The sequence below is a fragment of the Physeter macrocephalus genome, chromosome 15 (genome assembly GCF_002837175.3).
Source record: "Physeter macrocephalus isolate SW-GA chromosome 15, ASM283717v5, whole genome shotgun sequence".
NCBI lineage: Eukaryota > Metazoa > Chordata > Mammalia > Artiodactyla > Physeteridae > Physeter > Physeter macrocephalus.
In genome coordinates, this window is record NC_041228.1 from 69,328,720 (window position 1) to 69,345,321 (window position 16,602).

The window sequence follows — 16,602 nt, forward strand, 5'->3', positions numbered from 1 at the left end:
TACAGTAATATGGTGCATTTGTCACAATTAATGAACCAATATTGATACATTATTATTATCCTAAGATCTTTCATTATGACTCAAAGAATCACAATCTCATTTAGGAAGAAAAAACAAAAAAATCACTGTCTTTTTTAATCCCGGCAAGGCTGCTTTGGGACTTAAATGTCTCTCAGAAACTATTAAATTTTTTTGTGTGTGGATTCATGTTAGCTCCATGAGACAACAGCCATATCCACATCATTTTCAAGTCATGCCTCCCTCTCTCTAGACTTAATTACAGATAGTTTGAGTTTATCAAGTTTTGTGAAACCTAGTCCTTATTTCTTTTCTACAAGTTATTTTGTCCAGATGAAAGAATTTATTGGGTGCCACCTTAATCCATTCAAAGGTTTTACAAAGAGTACGATGGTGACTTTTATTTGCTCTTTGTCCTGAGACTGGGTCTTATTAGTATCTTGATCAGCCTTTGTGGCTTTAAACATTTCTCAATTTTTCTTGTTCTATTTGAAGATGAAAAACAGTTCTATTTTAAAATTTGCAAGTCTTGGAATTTATGGAGTCACTCTTCACCCCTTCATTCCTGCTTGCAAGCAGGTCAGTTCCTTCTTGAAAGACCTTATGAAAAGCAGCAACCAACTCATGCTAGTAACAGTGTATCTTGAAATCTCTTCACCCAAAACCACGCATTCATGAGTTACATTTTCTGCCTTCAGGTTATCTCAGGTGACAGTTTTACCAAATATTTACTGCTTCATAAGATGCATCATCATTTTTCCAGTTTCCAACACTTTCTTGCTGTCTGCTGTTTAGTTCCAGGACCAAAGACACATATTTTATGCTTTTATCTCAGCAGCATCACATTTTCAAGGACTAATTTCTATGTTAGTCGGCTTTTACTGCAATAATGCTGTGTAATAAACAGCCCCCAGATCTCCATGACTTATAAAACAAAGGCATCTGGCTCATGGATCTTAGGTTGCCTGCAGTGGTTCTGCTCCGACCTGCAGGTGGTTCAGGTCTGCTTCTCTGCCCCTACGCTAGGGCCTAAGCAGAAGGAAAGGCTCTTTTTATGGCAAAGGGCAGGAAGGCAAAAGGCTTAGCTAAACCACACAAGCACAGTTTAAGTCTCTGCTCACATTTTACTGACCAAAGCAAGTCACACCGTCAGACCTAATGTCAATGGAGGGAGGAGAGGAGAGAGCAAATAGTTACATGACAATAATATACTCTACCTCACTGGACAAAAGTCTGGCCTCCAGTATTCATGGTTCAGGTGGTCCCTAAAATGGAGGGGGGTTGGAAGGCGAGGGGTAAAAATATGGTTAGGAAAAGATTTTTTAACATCTACTGCCACTCAAAGCTTTAATCCCCGTTTTCCTCCCTCTTAAATAGCTCCTTTCCCTAAAAGACCAGCCAGAGCCGGGCTGCGTCAGTATCTAATTTCTGAGGGGAGTACAGAGACTTTTTGCAGCTCCACACCTAAATGCCCCTCGGCACTCCCCAGGGGCTGCTGTCTTGCCCTTCGCCAGTTGTGTCCATGTCCAAATGACCCAGAGACTTCTCTTCCCAGCCCTGCTACCTCTGCTGCATATGAGAGTCCTCATTTACCCCTCTCTTCTCAATGGGATGATCCTTTTGCCTTTTTAAGGAATTTACAACGTGCTGCCAGGTCTCTAAGTCCTTTCCTGGCCTTGGGCAGAGAGGAGGACTGAGGGCAGAGTGGCTCTGCCTTGGTCCTGGCCATGGCATCCAGTTCCTCAACACCAAAGCCAAGGATCCTGGCCCCGCAGATGTACCTTTGCACATGTCCCTCCTGGGGTACTGGACAGGAGGCCTAGCCACACTTGTAATCCCTGCATTTTTCTCAGTGCCCTCCTCTCTTCATCCCCACTGGCTCCAGTTCTTCTAGGCCATCGTCACCTCTAGCCTGGCTTCCTACAGCAGCCTTTGAGCCCGGCTTTACCTCCAGCCTGCCCATCTCCAAACGCTCTCCATTCAAAGTGATCCAGAGTAATCTCTCCAGGGTGAAAATTTGATCTTGCGGCTTTCTCAGCTTAAATCTTCCGAGGTTTTTACATTTTGTCTCTAGTAAATAAGAGATGACTTTCCACGTGAGCCACGCCCCCCAACCTGTCCCAAAATATCCAGCTTTGGTAAAGGATCAAGTTTCTCCCATGCACTCAGACTCCCACACCTGCAGGCCCCTGGATGCCAGGGAAATGGCCCTGGTCACCCTGCTGGATGGACCTTCTGGGCAGGAGGAGGCCTGAGAGCCTCAGGGCCCCACAAGCTTCCCCTCACCTCAGCCCAGCTGCCACGCACCACTCCTGACCTCCCCCAAGGGGGAAATGACTACTGACAGGAATGGGATCTCACTGCTGGATACACGGTGTCAGCACCACAAATTGTGACACTTACGTCTGTGCCCGTTTGATTCTGTCTCTGCGGTATCAGGAAGTAAGTAAAGAAAGAGCTGCTGGGAAGTCAGTGGAGAAGGGGAGAAAGTTAACATTTCAGGAAATTTGAAAAAATTCTCTTCTTTAGGCTTACAGAAACTAGAAGAAAACAATTCCTGTCTGAGGTAGGAGTAGATGACCCCATGAGGCACCTTCTTAAGATTCTCTGGCAGCATTACTGGGAGGTGGAAGACGTCCTTTAGTGTTCCTTCCATTTCTGTACGTGAGGAAGTGAAGAGATCAAAGCGTAGTCGCAAAGTTGAAGCACTGTCAGGAATAATCCGTAAAAGTCATGTCTACTCATTAACAGATCCCGCTTTCCCTGGACAGAATGACTGTTCTCTGTGGAAATTATTTTAATCAAGGCTTTTTTTGTTTTCAAGTAATAAACACATCAAACGAGGTCAAGCAAAGCAGTGTGGATATTGTAAGGATTCTAAGGTATCTTATAAAACTCAAGGTCGAGAAAGTGGGTCTTGTGAGTAACTCAAATGAGAAACTGGCTACTACAGTAAAAATTGAAGCCAAATATGAGCAGTATGTGTTGGTATTCATGTCTTCCTGTAATTACTAATGCCAGTAGCCCAGGAGACCAAATGTTGGACTTGTCAAATACCAGCTGTATCCAGCTTCTCTTCCTCCCTGAAACTGACCCTCCCACCACTTTCTATGCAGGGAACCAGCATGTACTTGTCCCCTACACATGGCAGCCACTGGTGGAACCAGATGAAGGCATATCATCCAAAAGCAGTTTAGCCAGTGCTGGCCAGAAACCCATGAGGTGGATCAGTTGAAAGGTCTCGCTCCAGTAGTATCAGTGGTAGTTAGCCAAGCCAATTAGTTTAGGTTCCTTTGGATTGTGGGGAATATGGAAAGGTTGGCCAGTGAGTAATAAAGATAAATGGAACCAATTTACAGAGAGACACAGATAACTTAGCTAAGAGACCATGTTGGCTCAGAGAGCTGGAGAGAGTCACTGGCCTCTAGAAATGTCTTTCCCCGTCGTAGTTTGTAGGTGTCAGTGTTAGTTTGCTAGGGCTGCTATAACGAAGTACCACAGGCTAAGTGGCTTAAACAACAGGTATTTATTTGTCACAATTCTGGAGGCTAGAAGTCTGATATCAAGGTGTTGGCAGGGTTGGTTTCTCCTTGGCTCATAGATAGCTGTCTTCTCCCTGTGTCATCACAGTGTTTTCCTTCTGTGCGTATCTGTGTTCTAATCTCCTCTTTTATAAGGATACCAGTCAGATTGGGTTAGGGCCCATGTAATGACTTCATTTTAACCTAATTACCTCTTTAAAGACCCTACCTCCAAATACAATCACATTCTGAGGTACTGGGGGTTAGGACTTCAACATATAAGTTTGAGGGGGCCCAATTCAGTCCATAACAACGCCACCTCCCCTTTTTTAAGAGTCTTGTGTAAGTCTATGCAATCAAAAGAACCTAACAAACTGTCTTAGGACCCTCTGTTGAAAGCAGCAGAAAACTCAGTTCAAACAGCCTTAAGGAAAAAGGGAATTTATTGGCTCAAGTAACTGAGAAGTCAAGAGTGTCATTATCTTTAAGTATGTCTGAATCCAGAACTCAAATAATGTCATTTGGGGCTTCCCTGGTGGCGCAGTGGTTGAGAGCCCGCCTGCCGATGCAGGGGATACGGGTTCGTGCCCCGGTCTGGGAGGATCCCACATTGCTCCGCAACGGGAGAGGCCGCAACAGTGAGAGGCCCGCGTATAGCAAAAAAAAAAAAAAAAAAAGAGGACTACTTACAAAGATGAGAGCAGGATTTAGGGAAATTACAAGAGGTATTGAAGTACCAGAGCAAGTAACAGTTAATAGTGGGACATCGTTACCATCTCTAGGCCTAAAGGAGTAAAGCAAGTATGGATCCTGGAACCTGAAGACATGAGCTATAGGAACAGGTCCCCTGACAGAAGCCATAGCCTTCAGCAGAGAGACGGCTAACCTGAGGGGCCCCCACGGAAAGGGACTGGGAAATAAATGATCTAATGTCTCTGATCTCCTGACAGCATTCCCACCTCGAAGCCAAAGGGGAAGAGAGGTAGATCGAGTCCATTTAGTCAGCTGGTAGAGAGCAGGAGAGAGATCTGGTGGCAAGTGGAAAATACCCAACAGCACTTGGTCTCCCTCTTCATCTTCTGTGTTGGTGTCTTTCTAGGCAGGGTCTTAGCTCATCACCCTTACAGCTTGCAACCTGAGGGAAGAAAGCTTCTCTTGCACAAGTTTTTCCAACAGAAGCCCAGAATTTAGTCTTGTTAGCCTGGCTTATATCACCAAACTCATCTCTATTTCAGTCTATATTTATGCCCATCTCTAAATCAATTACTGTGGCCAAAGGACAACTGAGCAGGTCATGATCACCTTAACACCCTTGGAGCTGGGAGGGTGGGATCAATCCCGTAGAAACACACAGTGCGGAATGGGGGAGAGTGGTTCCCCACAGGAAGCTTCAGGTGTTGCTAACAGAAGAGGGGGAGCACACAGAGGCTGGACAGGCAAGAGCATCATGTGGACACTACGCTACCCGGACTACGCATAGTCCAGCCCTGGGTAGAAATGGAGTGACCGGCTGCCTTGACTGGATGCAGTGTGTTTTGAGAACTATTCATTGCACATAGTTGGAGGTCAGTAAACATTTGCAAAAATCTGTTGGATTATAAATGTTAATAACCTATGTACAGAATTATTTTGCAATTGACTAGGAGACATTTCTGAATCCAGAGGACATTTTTTCCACTTCCAATCTTTATAGCAATCCTTATATGAATATTGACCTATGAATGTTAACATCTTGTTTGTAAAACTCTGTATTTACACCGCAAACACTGCCTCTTTCAGTGTTCTGAATTATTTTGTAAACCCTGTTTATTTGCTTTCATTAGACCACAGTCTTGTGAATATCTGGCTTGTTTACACACATCACCAAGTATTTTTTTAGACTCATTTAGCAAAAGATCATCATGAAAGAGGCAATAAACTAAAGTAAGATTAGTGAACAGTTTAACTTTAACTGTTAATAAGGCTTCTCTGGTTCTGTCCATTAAAGATAACTGTCAGTGTTGCTAAGAGCTATTTATTAAACTGATAAAAAATGGGTATTGTCTTTAAAAAGTCAAGCTGCTGTTATCTGATCTCAAAGGTGAGCTTGTAAAATTAACTCTTCTAGTGTTTGCTTGTCATTCAAGCATAACGTTAATTCTATCCACACCCACTGGTTTTTGTGTTCAGCTCCAGCAAGTTTTTGGCAGTAGTTCTGTCAATGGCTCTTTGGATAAGAAGCCCTGCCAGTAGGGTTTAAGCAACATTTTGCAGGGAGTAGGAGCAGGGATTCAGATTGGGCTGACATTGAAAATCAGAGAATTTCCAAAGTATAAGAATCACTATTTTTAGAGTTTTAATGCCATTGAAAGTTTCAGATAGGAAACCTTTCCCTTTATGCCTCCTATATTCTGGAGAGCAGTGATTTTAGTGATTTAGTCCATAAATATTTATGCAGTAGACAAGAGAAGCATGGACCCCACCTTAATGGGACTTAATCTCCCCTAGGGGGTTCCCCAAATGCATGGATGATGGGGGTTGCCATGGTGTCTGCAGGTAAAATTCATGCAGGGTGGTACACCTGCTGCCCATTCATCCTGGCACAGGACATGCCAGAGGGAACAGGAGAGAAAGCCTGAAGTTATGAAGCAGCCACCTTTCTATCATCTGCGGCAACAAAGGCAAAAGCAACAATATAAAGAGCTCCCCAAATCTCACACATCCAATTTTGGAATACATTACAAACAGCAAGAGCAGAAGATTTAACTTCTTTCTCATCTCCTACATAGACATTTCATCTATCTAAATCCCTGCCTCTTTTACTAAGCCTTTCTTATCATTCCAGCTCAGAGTGATCTTATTGTCCCCTTTCTCTCAAAGCCTGTGGTTCTTAGACTCGATTATATACTCCCTCATAGTAGTACTGGATTTTTAGATGTCCCCCTATGCTCCTTGAGGGCAGGGACCAGATTGAATGCTTTTTTACATCCCATATGGCCTGTATTCTGGGGTAGAACAAGAGCTGTATAATCACTGACTAAAATAACAGAAATGCTTTGCTCAGGTTAATGTTAAACTTAGTTTGCATTCTCAGGCCATAAACCACCCAGTAATTAGAGGGTCATTTGTATAGAAGCAGCCTTGAATGTAACAGTAATGAAAAAGATCTTGTCTGGTGGCTGGAAGTAGAGCGACCTAATAAAAATCTAATAAATTGGGTCAAAACTAACCCAGAGAACATCAAAGCTGAAAGAGTTTGTACAAAAATCATTTGGTTCACAGTCCCTCATTTTACAGAAAGGAAACTAGGGCCCTTAGAGGCTGTGGCTTGCTCAAGGTTACATTGAATTAGTGATAGAGGCCAGACCAGTAACTACAGTTCTTGACCAAGTTACTGGGTGAAGAGTCAAGTTGGGAGTCAGCTAGACTCAACTTTGTGTTTTCCAAGCCATCATGATAGTAACTGGCATTTTGCAACTCCATTTTGTTGTTCCTGGCACTGTGTCATGTGCTTCTTATACAGTAACACACTACTTCATTTAATCTTCACAACCCATCTGAAGGACATACTGTATCAGCCAGGGTTCCTCTTGAGAAACAAAACCAGTAGGAGACAGATATCAAGAAATATGTTTATTAGAGAAATGCAAATCAAAACTACAATGAGCTATCACCTCACACCTGTCAGAATGGCTATCATCAAAAAGTCTACAAATAACAAGTGTTGATGAGGATGTGGAGTAAAGGGAACCCTCGTACACTGTTGGTGGGAACGTAAATTAGTGCAGCCACTATGGAGAACAGTATGGAGGTTCCTCAAAAAACTAAAACTAGAACTACCATATGATCCAGCAATTCCACTCCTGGGTATATATCCAAAGAAAATGAAAACACTAGTTCGAAAAGATACATGCACCCCAGTGTTCAGAGCAGCATTATTTACAGTAGCCAAGATATGGAAGCAAACCAAATGCCCATCAGCAGATGAATGGATAAAGAAGATGTGGCATATATATATATATATATATATAATATATGGAACTCAGCCATAAAAAAGAATGAATTTCTGCCATTTGCAGCAGTGCAGATTGACCTAGAGAAGATTATGCTTAGTGAGATAAGTCAGACAGAGAAAGACAAATACTCTGTGATATCACTTACATGTGGAATCTAAAAAATAATGCAAATGAAAAAAATGCAAATGAACGTATACACAAAACAGAAACAGACTCACAGATACAGAGAACAAACTAGTTACCAAAGGGGAGAGGGAAGGGGGGAGGGGCACATTAGGGCTATGGGATTAAGAGATATAAACTACTATGTATAAAATAGATAAGCAACAAGGATATGTTGTATAGCACAGAGAATTATAGCCACTATCTTGTAATAAATTTTAATGGAGTATAATCTGTAAAAATACTGAACCACTATGCTATACACCTGAAACTATACTTCAATTTAAAAGAGGGAGATTTGTTGCAGTTGGTTTACAGGATTTTGGGAGCTGACTAGGAGAATCCAAAATCCATAAGGAAGGGTAGCCTGGGGTTTGGGGCACAGACTGAAGCTGCTATCCACAGGTAGAATTTCTTCTTCTTCAAGGAAGCCTCAGCCCTACTTTTAAGTCCTTTCAGTACCTTCTGGGGGGGTGTGTCTGATTCACCCCCATGTCCCTCTCCTGCTTTGACTTGTATCTGCTGGAAGTTTGGTTCACTTTCTTAGCCAGGCAAAAGAGGACAAATTGGTTGATTCTGGCTCTTGCTCTGTTACGTTTAGCCTGCCTCATCTGAATTCAAATCTCTTTTCTAAAAAAGAGATATTTCTGCCTTCATGAAATAATTGTAAGAAATGACCTTGTATGTGGACACTTTGTGAGCATATTCCCCCAAAGTCACTGTCCTACTGCTTCCTAGAGTGTTGAAGGTTGTCTACAAGGGCAATAGAATTGGACTTGTTGGGATTCTTTTGTCTCCCATGACTTGAGTAGGGCAAAAAGGGAGTTGATTACCCCTTTTGTGTTCTCAGGATAAGAGCAGTCACAACCCCAGGTCCAGTTACCAAGTGGCACCACCTGATATTACAGTTTATCTATCCAAACTTGAAACCAACCATCTTAGAAGACCTTCATGGCCTTGACATTAACATCACCAAATGAAAACATTTTTTTCCCATTGGTAAGTCACAACTGCATGTTTTGCTATACTCCCAACCAGTACTTCGTCGTAGGGGAGCAGATATTTATCGAAGGCCTCACCTGTCTCAACCTGCTGTCCCTGAACACATCTCATGATACCATCTCTGCATCTCATCCGGGTGCAGCTGGGGAAATACATACTATAAGTTTCAAATATACTAGGTGTCTCTAACGTGTGGTCCCCCACACTCGAGCCCTTTGCCATGTATCTTCTCTCCCCTATCCCATTCTCTACTGTTACTGTTCCACACCTCTCACTATGTCCCTGTACCCAGCTCCTGCCGCCACACCTTACCCTCAGCAGATGACCTTGCCAACTGCCTTGCAGAGGACTTGAAGGCTAGCAGACAGAAACCCCCTCGACTTCCTGGCTGATCACCTCCTGCTTTCCCACTGAAACCTTCCTGTATCTGCCACTTTCCTTCCTTCCTCCACTCTCAGAAGAAGGGGTGTAGCTTCTTCTCATTCAAGGTGAATCGCTCCATCTATCCTCCCCCTCACCCACCCTCCTTCTCTATCATTTCCTTTCTGGACTTTAGACTCTTTTTCATAAGATCCTACCCAAGAGCCTTTAAAGAGGTTCAAGTCTTGCCCGTCAGGAAGGAAGGGAGGGAGGGAGAGGGGAAGAAGAGAGGAGCGGACAGACTCCTTCTGCTGCTGTCTTGCCTCCTGTCCTCAGACAGGCTTCCCAGGACGGATGTCCTCGTGTCTCAAGTTTCTCATCTTTGCCTCTCTATGAACACACTGCAGTTTGCCTTTTGCTTCCACCATTTCACTAAAGATGCTTTTGCTAAGGTTACCACTGACCTCCCAAGGCCAAATCCAATGGATACTTTCCATTCCTTACCAAACTTGATGATTATGGGACACACACTTGACACTGTCTCCTTAAAAAATGCTTCCTAATTTCCAGGACACCACACACTCCTGGTTCTCTTCCACCTCCTGACAGATTCTCACCAGAACACTTCATTGACTTCCTCCTACAATCTGCTCCCTAAGCTTCTGTCCTGACTCTTATTTTCTTCTCATTCTTCACCTCTTCCAGTGATGTCCAGGCCTCACCAGGACCTTTAATGGCTCCTTTCTCCCCGTGTCAGAGATCACTAGAACCTATACAAGTTGCTGCAGCAATTCCCTGCAGCCTAGGGAATTTCTCTAGACAACACCGTTCATCCACTGCTTAGAACCCTCTTCTCTTGTTTGGTTTCCATCCCACTTCCTGGAACAGGATCCTTGCTCTCTGCTAAGCCTCTTTGCACGCATGACTTATTTAGATGATCAGCCTGGTTTTTGAGTCTACTGTAACAAGAGCAAAATTATTAATGCATGAGTCCTTCCAACCTTTCCCCTCTTCCTGGCCTCTAAAAGGATCCTGACTTTGCAGGTTTTATTTCTTCTCCTCCCTCACCCCCCAGAGAAGCCTCTCTTGCCTTACCAGACTCATCTTTGGGGAAGTGGGAGGGAGATAGGAACAGGAGATGTGGAGACTGGGGTGGGGGACGGCTTTTCAGGACATATATGAGGGTTGGAGGAGCAGTCTGTGATGAGAGGGACATACATGGGCAAGAGACAGGGCTTTTAAGAGGAATTGCTATGGTCTGTGTTCATTCAAAATGTTAAAGAAATGAAAGCGAATAACGAATAATTTTGACGGTACTTGTGGGTTTTGGCAGATTGTGACGGCAGTTTTGCTCTAAAAATGGACCACAGGGTTTCTCAAGCTTACAACTCCTCCCCCCAAGACTGCGAACTGAAGCACGGATTCCCCCCTTGGGCAGCAGCCCCACACCTCAGACTTGCTCATTTTCCTTGAGGCCAGCCTGTGCGGGAGGACAGATCCAAGTACCCATCTGGCCTTACGTGTGAGGCTCTGGCCTCCAGACCTGACTTTCCAGGTCACTTCTCTCTTCTGAGCTCCAGACCAGTACATTAAACTGCTTACAAGACATTTCGTCTAGACATTTCACAGAACCCTCACAGTCACCTTGTCCCAAAGTTGCCTCTTTATCTTCATCATCCCTTCTTCTTAATGTCCCTCCTCTTAGGTCCCTCAGTAAGACATCAACCTCAACTTAGTCACCCACTACAGAAACCTGGGTGTCATCCTTCCTTCGCTAAGCCCTCTCATCCGATGGTCACCAGTCCTCTCCTGATACTTAAATGTATCGCCATGCTGAGCCACTTGATGCTTCCTAAACTCTTGAAGTTTCAAAGTTTCTCACATCATGCCATTGAGCATTCTGTTGTGTTTGCATTCGATGTCTTTCTATTCCCTACCTCAGCTCTTCGGTTAAACCTCAGAGGATACTTAAACTTCATCTCTTGTTCAAAGCCTTCTGAACATTCTCTACATGGACTGATCATTCTCTCCTTTATACTACCTTGAACTTATGGTATTAAGGCAGGTATCACAATGTATTGCAATTATTTTCTTTATTCTACTGTCTCTGCTCCTAGACAATGAAATCCTTGAGAGAAAACATTGTATCTTATTACTGAATCTCTAACACCCAGCATGGTGTCTGGTTTCTAGTAATAGCTCAATAAATAATCACTTAATAACTGCACAAATGAATTAACAATAAGTTTATGAGGCATTCAGGAATCCAAATGAAAGATAGAAAAGATAGGCTTCATGGAGTTAAATAATTTGCCCAAAGTTATGCAGCTACTAAGTGAGGGAACAGAATTTGATCTTGGTCTGTTACTACAGCCCATACCTTTTGTTTACAATAATTACACCACCTCTTAGCTGGTCAAAGCCCTTCTTATACTTTAGAAAATTTTATGTAAATTTTCTTTGCTGATAGTGATCATGTTTATCTCTTTATGGTGGCATTTTTAGGGCATTCTCTTTTTCTTTTTTTTTTTTGATAAATGCATTTATTCATTTATTTATTTTTGGCTGCGTTGGGTCTTTGTTGCTGCACGTGGACTTTCTCTACTTGCGACGAGTGGGGGCTACTCTGTTGCGGTGTGCGGGCTTCTCATTGCAGTGGCTTCTCTTGTTGCAGAGCACGGGCTCTAGGCGCACGGGCTTCAGTAGTTGTGGCACGTGGACTCAGTAGTTGTGGCTCGCAGGCTCTAGAGCACAGGCTCAGCAGTTATGGCGCATGGGCTTAGTTGCTCCGTGGCATGTGGGATCTTCCCAGACCAGGGCTCGAACCCCTGTCCCCTGCACTGACAGGAGGATTCTTAACCACTGTGCCACCAGGGAAGTCCTAGGGCATTTTCTTGGAGATATCCCGGGGATACAAGAATTATTTCAACCATTCTGTTTCCATTGCACATTTTTATGCTCGTCTTGGAAGGTTTCCTCAAAAATTCAAGCTTTTAAAGCCATTTTTTCCACATTTATTTCACAAATTCTAGGTGGTGATATTGTTGGAAAGTAGGTTGGAGTTGGAGTCCCCCATTTCTACCCGTTGTCACTCATGGAACGACAGCCATGAGTACCAAGGGCACCCTGAAGCAAAGGTAGGTGGAAGAGTTTATTTTGAAGAAAATTAAAGGATACAATAGTGCCAGTTGTTTGCAGGGAAGTGTTTTGTGTTCAATAAATCCTCACTATTACTCAGCCAAGGATCTCCCTATGGATTTCTAAGAAGTCAAGTCGAACAGCCACTGATACCCTGTGAATGTTCTTCTTTGGGATTCATTTCTGTAATTGCTGCCTATGGCAATGTAGCATGTGATGTCTGGACATATTATCTCAGGAAAGAAAAAAGAAACATTTGGAAGTCCACACTATTTTAAAAAACTAACAAACAGTTGTTTCTCCCCAACTAGAGGCTGGAGAGTATGTGAATCAAATCAGTGGTTGTTTTGTTTTGTTTGCTCATTCACAATATCTCTTTTATTTCATCTGACAAGAATGTAGGGTAATACAGGGTCATTTCTAGTCATTAAAAAAATTGTACCACTTTCCTAAGTAGTTCAGAGCCCCTGAGTTCTTTATAAGTGGAATCCAGGAGAGATGCGGCAGTAACCACGGATCAGAGTCATTACTGAATTTTCAAACATGCATCATCCCTTTCCTCCAAGGCTTCTTACAGAACTTTCAGTGCCCAATAGGCATTAATCTTTCCAGTACTCAAGGAGTTGGGTGAGAGTGTACACTTTATCAGCATAAATTTATTGAACTATTTAGGGAGAACAGACAGCAGCTCACTTGCAGATGGAGTATGTAGGGAGAAACGTAATGGAGATTCTAATTAATTTGTTGCACTGTCATTTTCTTTTTTTTTTTTTTTTTTTTTCTGTGGTATGCGGGCCTTCCTCTGCTGTGGCCTCTCCCGTAGCGGAGCACAGGCTCCGGACGCGCAGGCCCAGCGGCCACGGCTCACGGGCCCAGCCGCTCCGCGGCATGTGGGATCTTCCCACACTGGGGCGCGAACCCGGTTCCCCTGCATCGGCAGGCGGACGCGCAACCACTGCGCCACCAGGGAAGCCCCTCCACTGTCATTTTCTAAGGACTTTCTAAGCATCAGACACTGTGCTGTGTTAGGGATGCAGAGATTAAACAAAGAAACCTGGTCTCTCCTCTCAAAGCACCTCCAGAAGAGTAGGCAGTCGTGGCAGCTACACACTCACTGCTGAGGACTACGACGGCTACAAGCACTGAAACCCCAGGGGGACACAGAGGAGCCCCTTGGTGTAGGATGGGGATGAAGGAAGACTGCCCAGAGGTGGCACCTGGGCTGAGTCTTGAAGACAAATAGGGGCTGGGCCAAGAAGAATATTAAAGGCAGAGGAAGCAGCCCTGCCTGTAATAAATGAAGGAGAGAAGACAAGGCTCTTTCAGGCAATTGTAAACATGTCAGAGTGGATGAAGTAGAAATGTGAAGGCTGGGAGTGCTAGTCCTGTGAAGGGTGTGGTAAGGGGTGGGGAGCAGATCAGGTAGAACAAAAGCATGAGCAGGAAAAGAGCAGAGGGGGCTTCCATGAAACTGCTTCCACAGCTCGCTGTCCAGCTAGAGTGGAGCCGAATGTCTCTGGTTCGCAAAGCCTTTTTCTAGATAGGCCCACTTCTCAGAAACAGCCCTGAGAGAGTCATTGCCCCAGAGTTCACAGAGCCCGTTCTCCGGAGCTCAGGGACTCTAGGAGGCAGAGAAAGGAACCCCCTCCCACCCCCCCCATCCCAGGAAACACTTACCGAGGAGCCTCTGGCTCCCAAATGGGAATGGGCTTTCTAAGAATCCAAACACTGCAGGTCTTTGCTCTGTCAAGGTTAGCCATCATCAGCAATTCAACAGCAATGTTGCCCCAAGCTATGGAAGAACAACCCGCCTGCACTGCTGTGTGATTGTGTACCCACAGGGCAGGGACCAAGTACACAGTCTCTCCCAGCCCCGTTGCTTCTGATAATTGCTTAGTAAATCCTCACAAACATATTGACTCTTCTTTTGTTTAATGGTAATTGATTGATGCTCAATAAATACTTGCAAATAATAATTACAGTTGGGCTCTGTGGTAAGGGAAAAACAAAGGAAAAGGAAAAGAGAGGAAAAAGTTAATGTACGAAAAGAATGTGGAAGAAGTTATCAATATTAATTCACTGAGTGCGTACTAAATCACAAGTCTTCGTCATAGCACTTTTGTGTATTATGTCATTTAATATTGACAATGACCTATGATATACATATTATTATTATCTCTATTTAAAAGGTGAGAAGACTGAGACTCAGAGAAGTTGAGTAACTTTCCTAAGGCCAGAGGAGTGGTTTTCTGATTCCAGACCAGAGATCTTATTTGCTAAATACAGCTTCTGGTGAGAGAGGGAGCGGCCTTGGGGCTTCGCTGTAAAGCTTTAGTAACAGTTCAGACGTGAGTAAGAACAGCAGGAGATTCTATCTCATGTTTCAGTAACTAAAGAATAAAGTTTAAATCTTGCTTGGGAGGCTTAAAAAAAAAAATCTAAGAATCCAACCACCGTTCAATGCCCCACACAATTTTCTTCGCACATTCTGGATCACCACTGTCCCTCCACGGCCTTAATTATTCTGATCTTTGTTTATAATACTGATATATCCATTTTGATGACAAGTGTATGTATACTTTCTTGGTGCTCTGCCTTAGCAGGGAAGCCAAAGTTTAGGATATGATATCTAAAATGTATCATGACAAATGCCCACATTTGATGTATATTTTCCCATGGTATCATCTTGGAACTGACCATTAGACATGAGAAAAAAACTTTTCAATAGAGTTATCCATGATTGAGTAGTAGGTGGCTTTAAAAGCATTAATTCATAAATGAGCTTTGGCTATCACGTTGTCAAAAGCCCTGCTTAGAGGATCCACTTAAAGATTAAGGGGAGATTGGATCAAAATGGCAGAATAGAAGGACATGCTCTCACTCCCTCTTGGGAGAGCACTGGAATCACAACTAACTGCTGAAAAATCATCGACAGGAAGACACTGGAACTCACCAAAAAAAGATACCCACATCCAAAGACAAAGGAGAAGCCACAATGAGACGGTAGGAGGGGCGCAATCACAATAAAATCAAATCCCCTAACCGCTGGGTGGGTAACTCACAAACTGGAGAACACTTATACCACAGAAGTCCACCCACTGTAGTGAAGGTTGTGAGCCCCACGTCAGGCTTCCCAACCTGGGGTTCCGGCAATGGGAGGAGGATTTCCTAAAGAATCAGACTTTGAAGGCTAGTTGGACTTGATTACAGGACTTCAACAGGACTGGGGGAAACAGAGACTCCACTCTTGGAGGACTCACACAAAGTCGTGTGTGCATTGGGACCCAGGGGAAGGAGCAGTGACCCCATAGGAGACTGATCCAGACCTACCTGCTAGTGTTGGAGGGTCTCCTGCAGAGGTGGGGTGGGGGGGTGGCTGTGTCTCACTGTGAGGACAAGGACACTGGCAGCGGAAGTTCTGGGAAGTACTCCTTGGCATGAGCCCTCCCAGAGTCCACTATTAGCCCCACCAAATAGCCTGGGTAGGCTCCAGTGTTGGGTCACCTCAGGCAAAACAACCAACAGGGAGGGAACCCAGCCCCACCCATCAGCAGACAAGCGGATTAAAGTTTTACTGAGCTCTGCCCACCAGAGCAACAGCCAGCTCTACCCACCACCAGTCCCTCCCATCCGGAAACTTGCTCAAGCCTCTGAGATAACCTCATCCACCAGAGGGCAGACAACAGAAGCAAGAAGAACTACAATCCTGCAGCCTGTGCAACAAAAACCACATTCACAGAATGGTAGACAAGATGAAAAGGCAGAGGGCTATGCACCAGATGAAGGAAGAAGATAAAACCCCAGAAAAACAACTAAATGAAGTGGAGATAGGCAGCCTTCCAGAAAAAGATTTCAGAATAATGATAGTGAAGATGATCCAGGACCTCAGGAAAAGAATGGAGGCAAAGATCGAGAAGATGCAAGAAATGTTTAACAAAGACCTAGAAGAATTAAAGAACGCACAAACAGAGATGAACAATACAATAACTGAAAAGAAAAATACACTAGAAGGAATCAATAGCAGAAGAACTGAGGCAAAAGAACAGATAAGTGACCTGGAAGACAGAATGGTGGAATTCACTGCTGTGGAACAGAATAAAGAGCAAAGAATGAAAAGAAATGAAGACAGCCTAAGAGACCTCTGGGACAACATTAAATGCAAGAGCATTCGCATTATAGGGGTCCCAGAAGGAGAAGAGAGAGAGAGACAGGACCCGAAAAAATATTTGAAGAGATTATAGTCGAAAACTTCCCTAACATGGGAAAGGAAATAGCCACCCAAGTCCAGGAAGCGCAGAGAGTCCCATACAGGATAAACCCAAGGAGAAACACGCCAAGACACATAGTAATCAAACTGGCAAAAATTAAAGACAAAGAAAAATTATTGAAAGCAGCAAGGGAAAAAC

The 16,602-nt window shown here is 43.9% G+C and overlaps 1 protein-coding gene across 1 annotated transcript in view; it reads left to right on the forward strand.

Moving 5' to 3' along the window:
* Window positions 1–8,561: 8,561 nt before the first annotated feature.
* Window positions 8,562–16,602, forward strand: part of PDE7A (phosphodiesterase 7A) — a 250,820-nt gene continuing 242,779 nt past the window's right edge. The window contains exons 1-2 of the mRNA XM_055091141.1: window positions 8,562–8,695; window positions 12,091–12,195. Of these exons, the coding sequence (XP_054947116.1) occupies window positions 8,648–8,695; window positions 12,091–12,195 (153 nt within the window). The 5' untranslated portion in view covers window positions 8,562–8,647. The remainder of the gene's footprint in view (window positions 8,696–12,090; window positions 12,196–16,602) is intronic.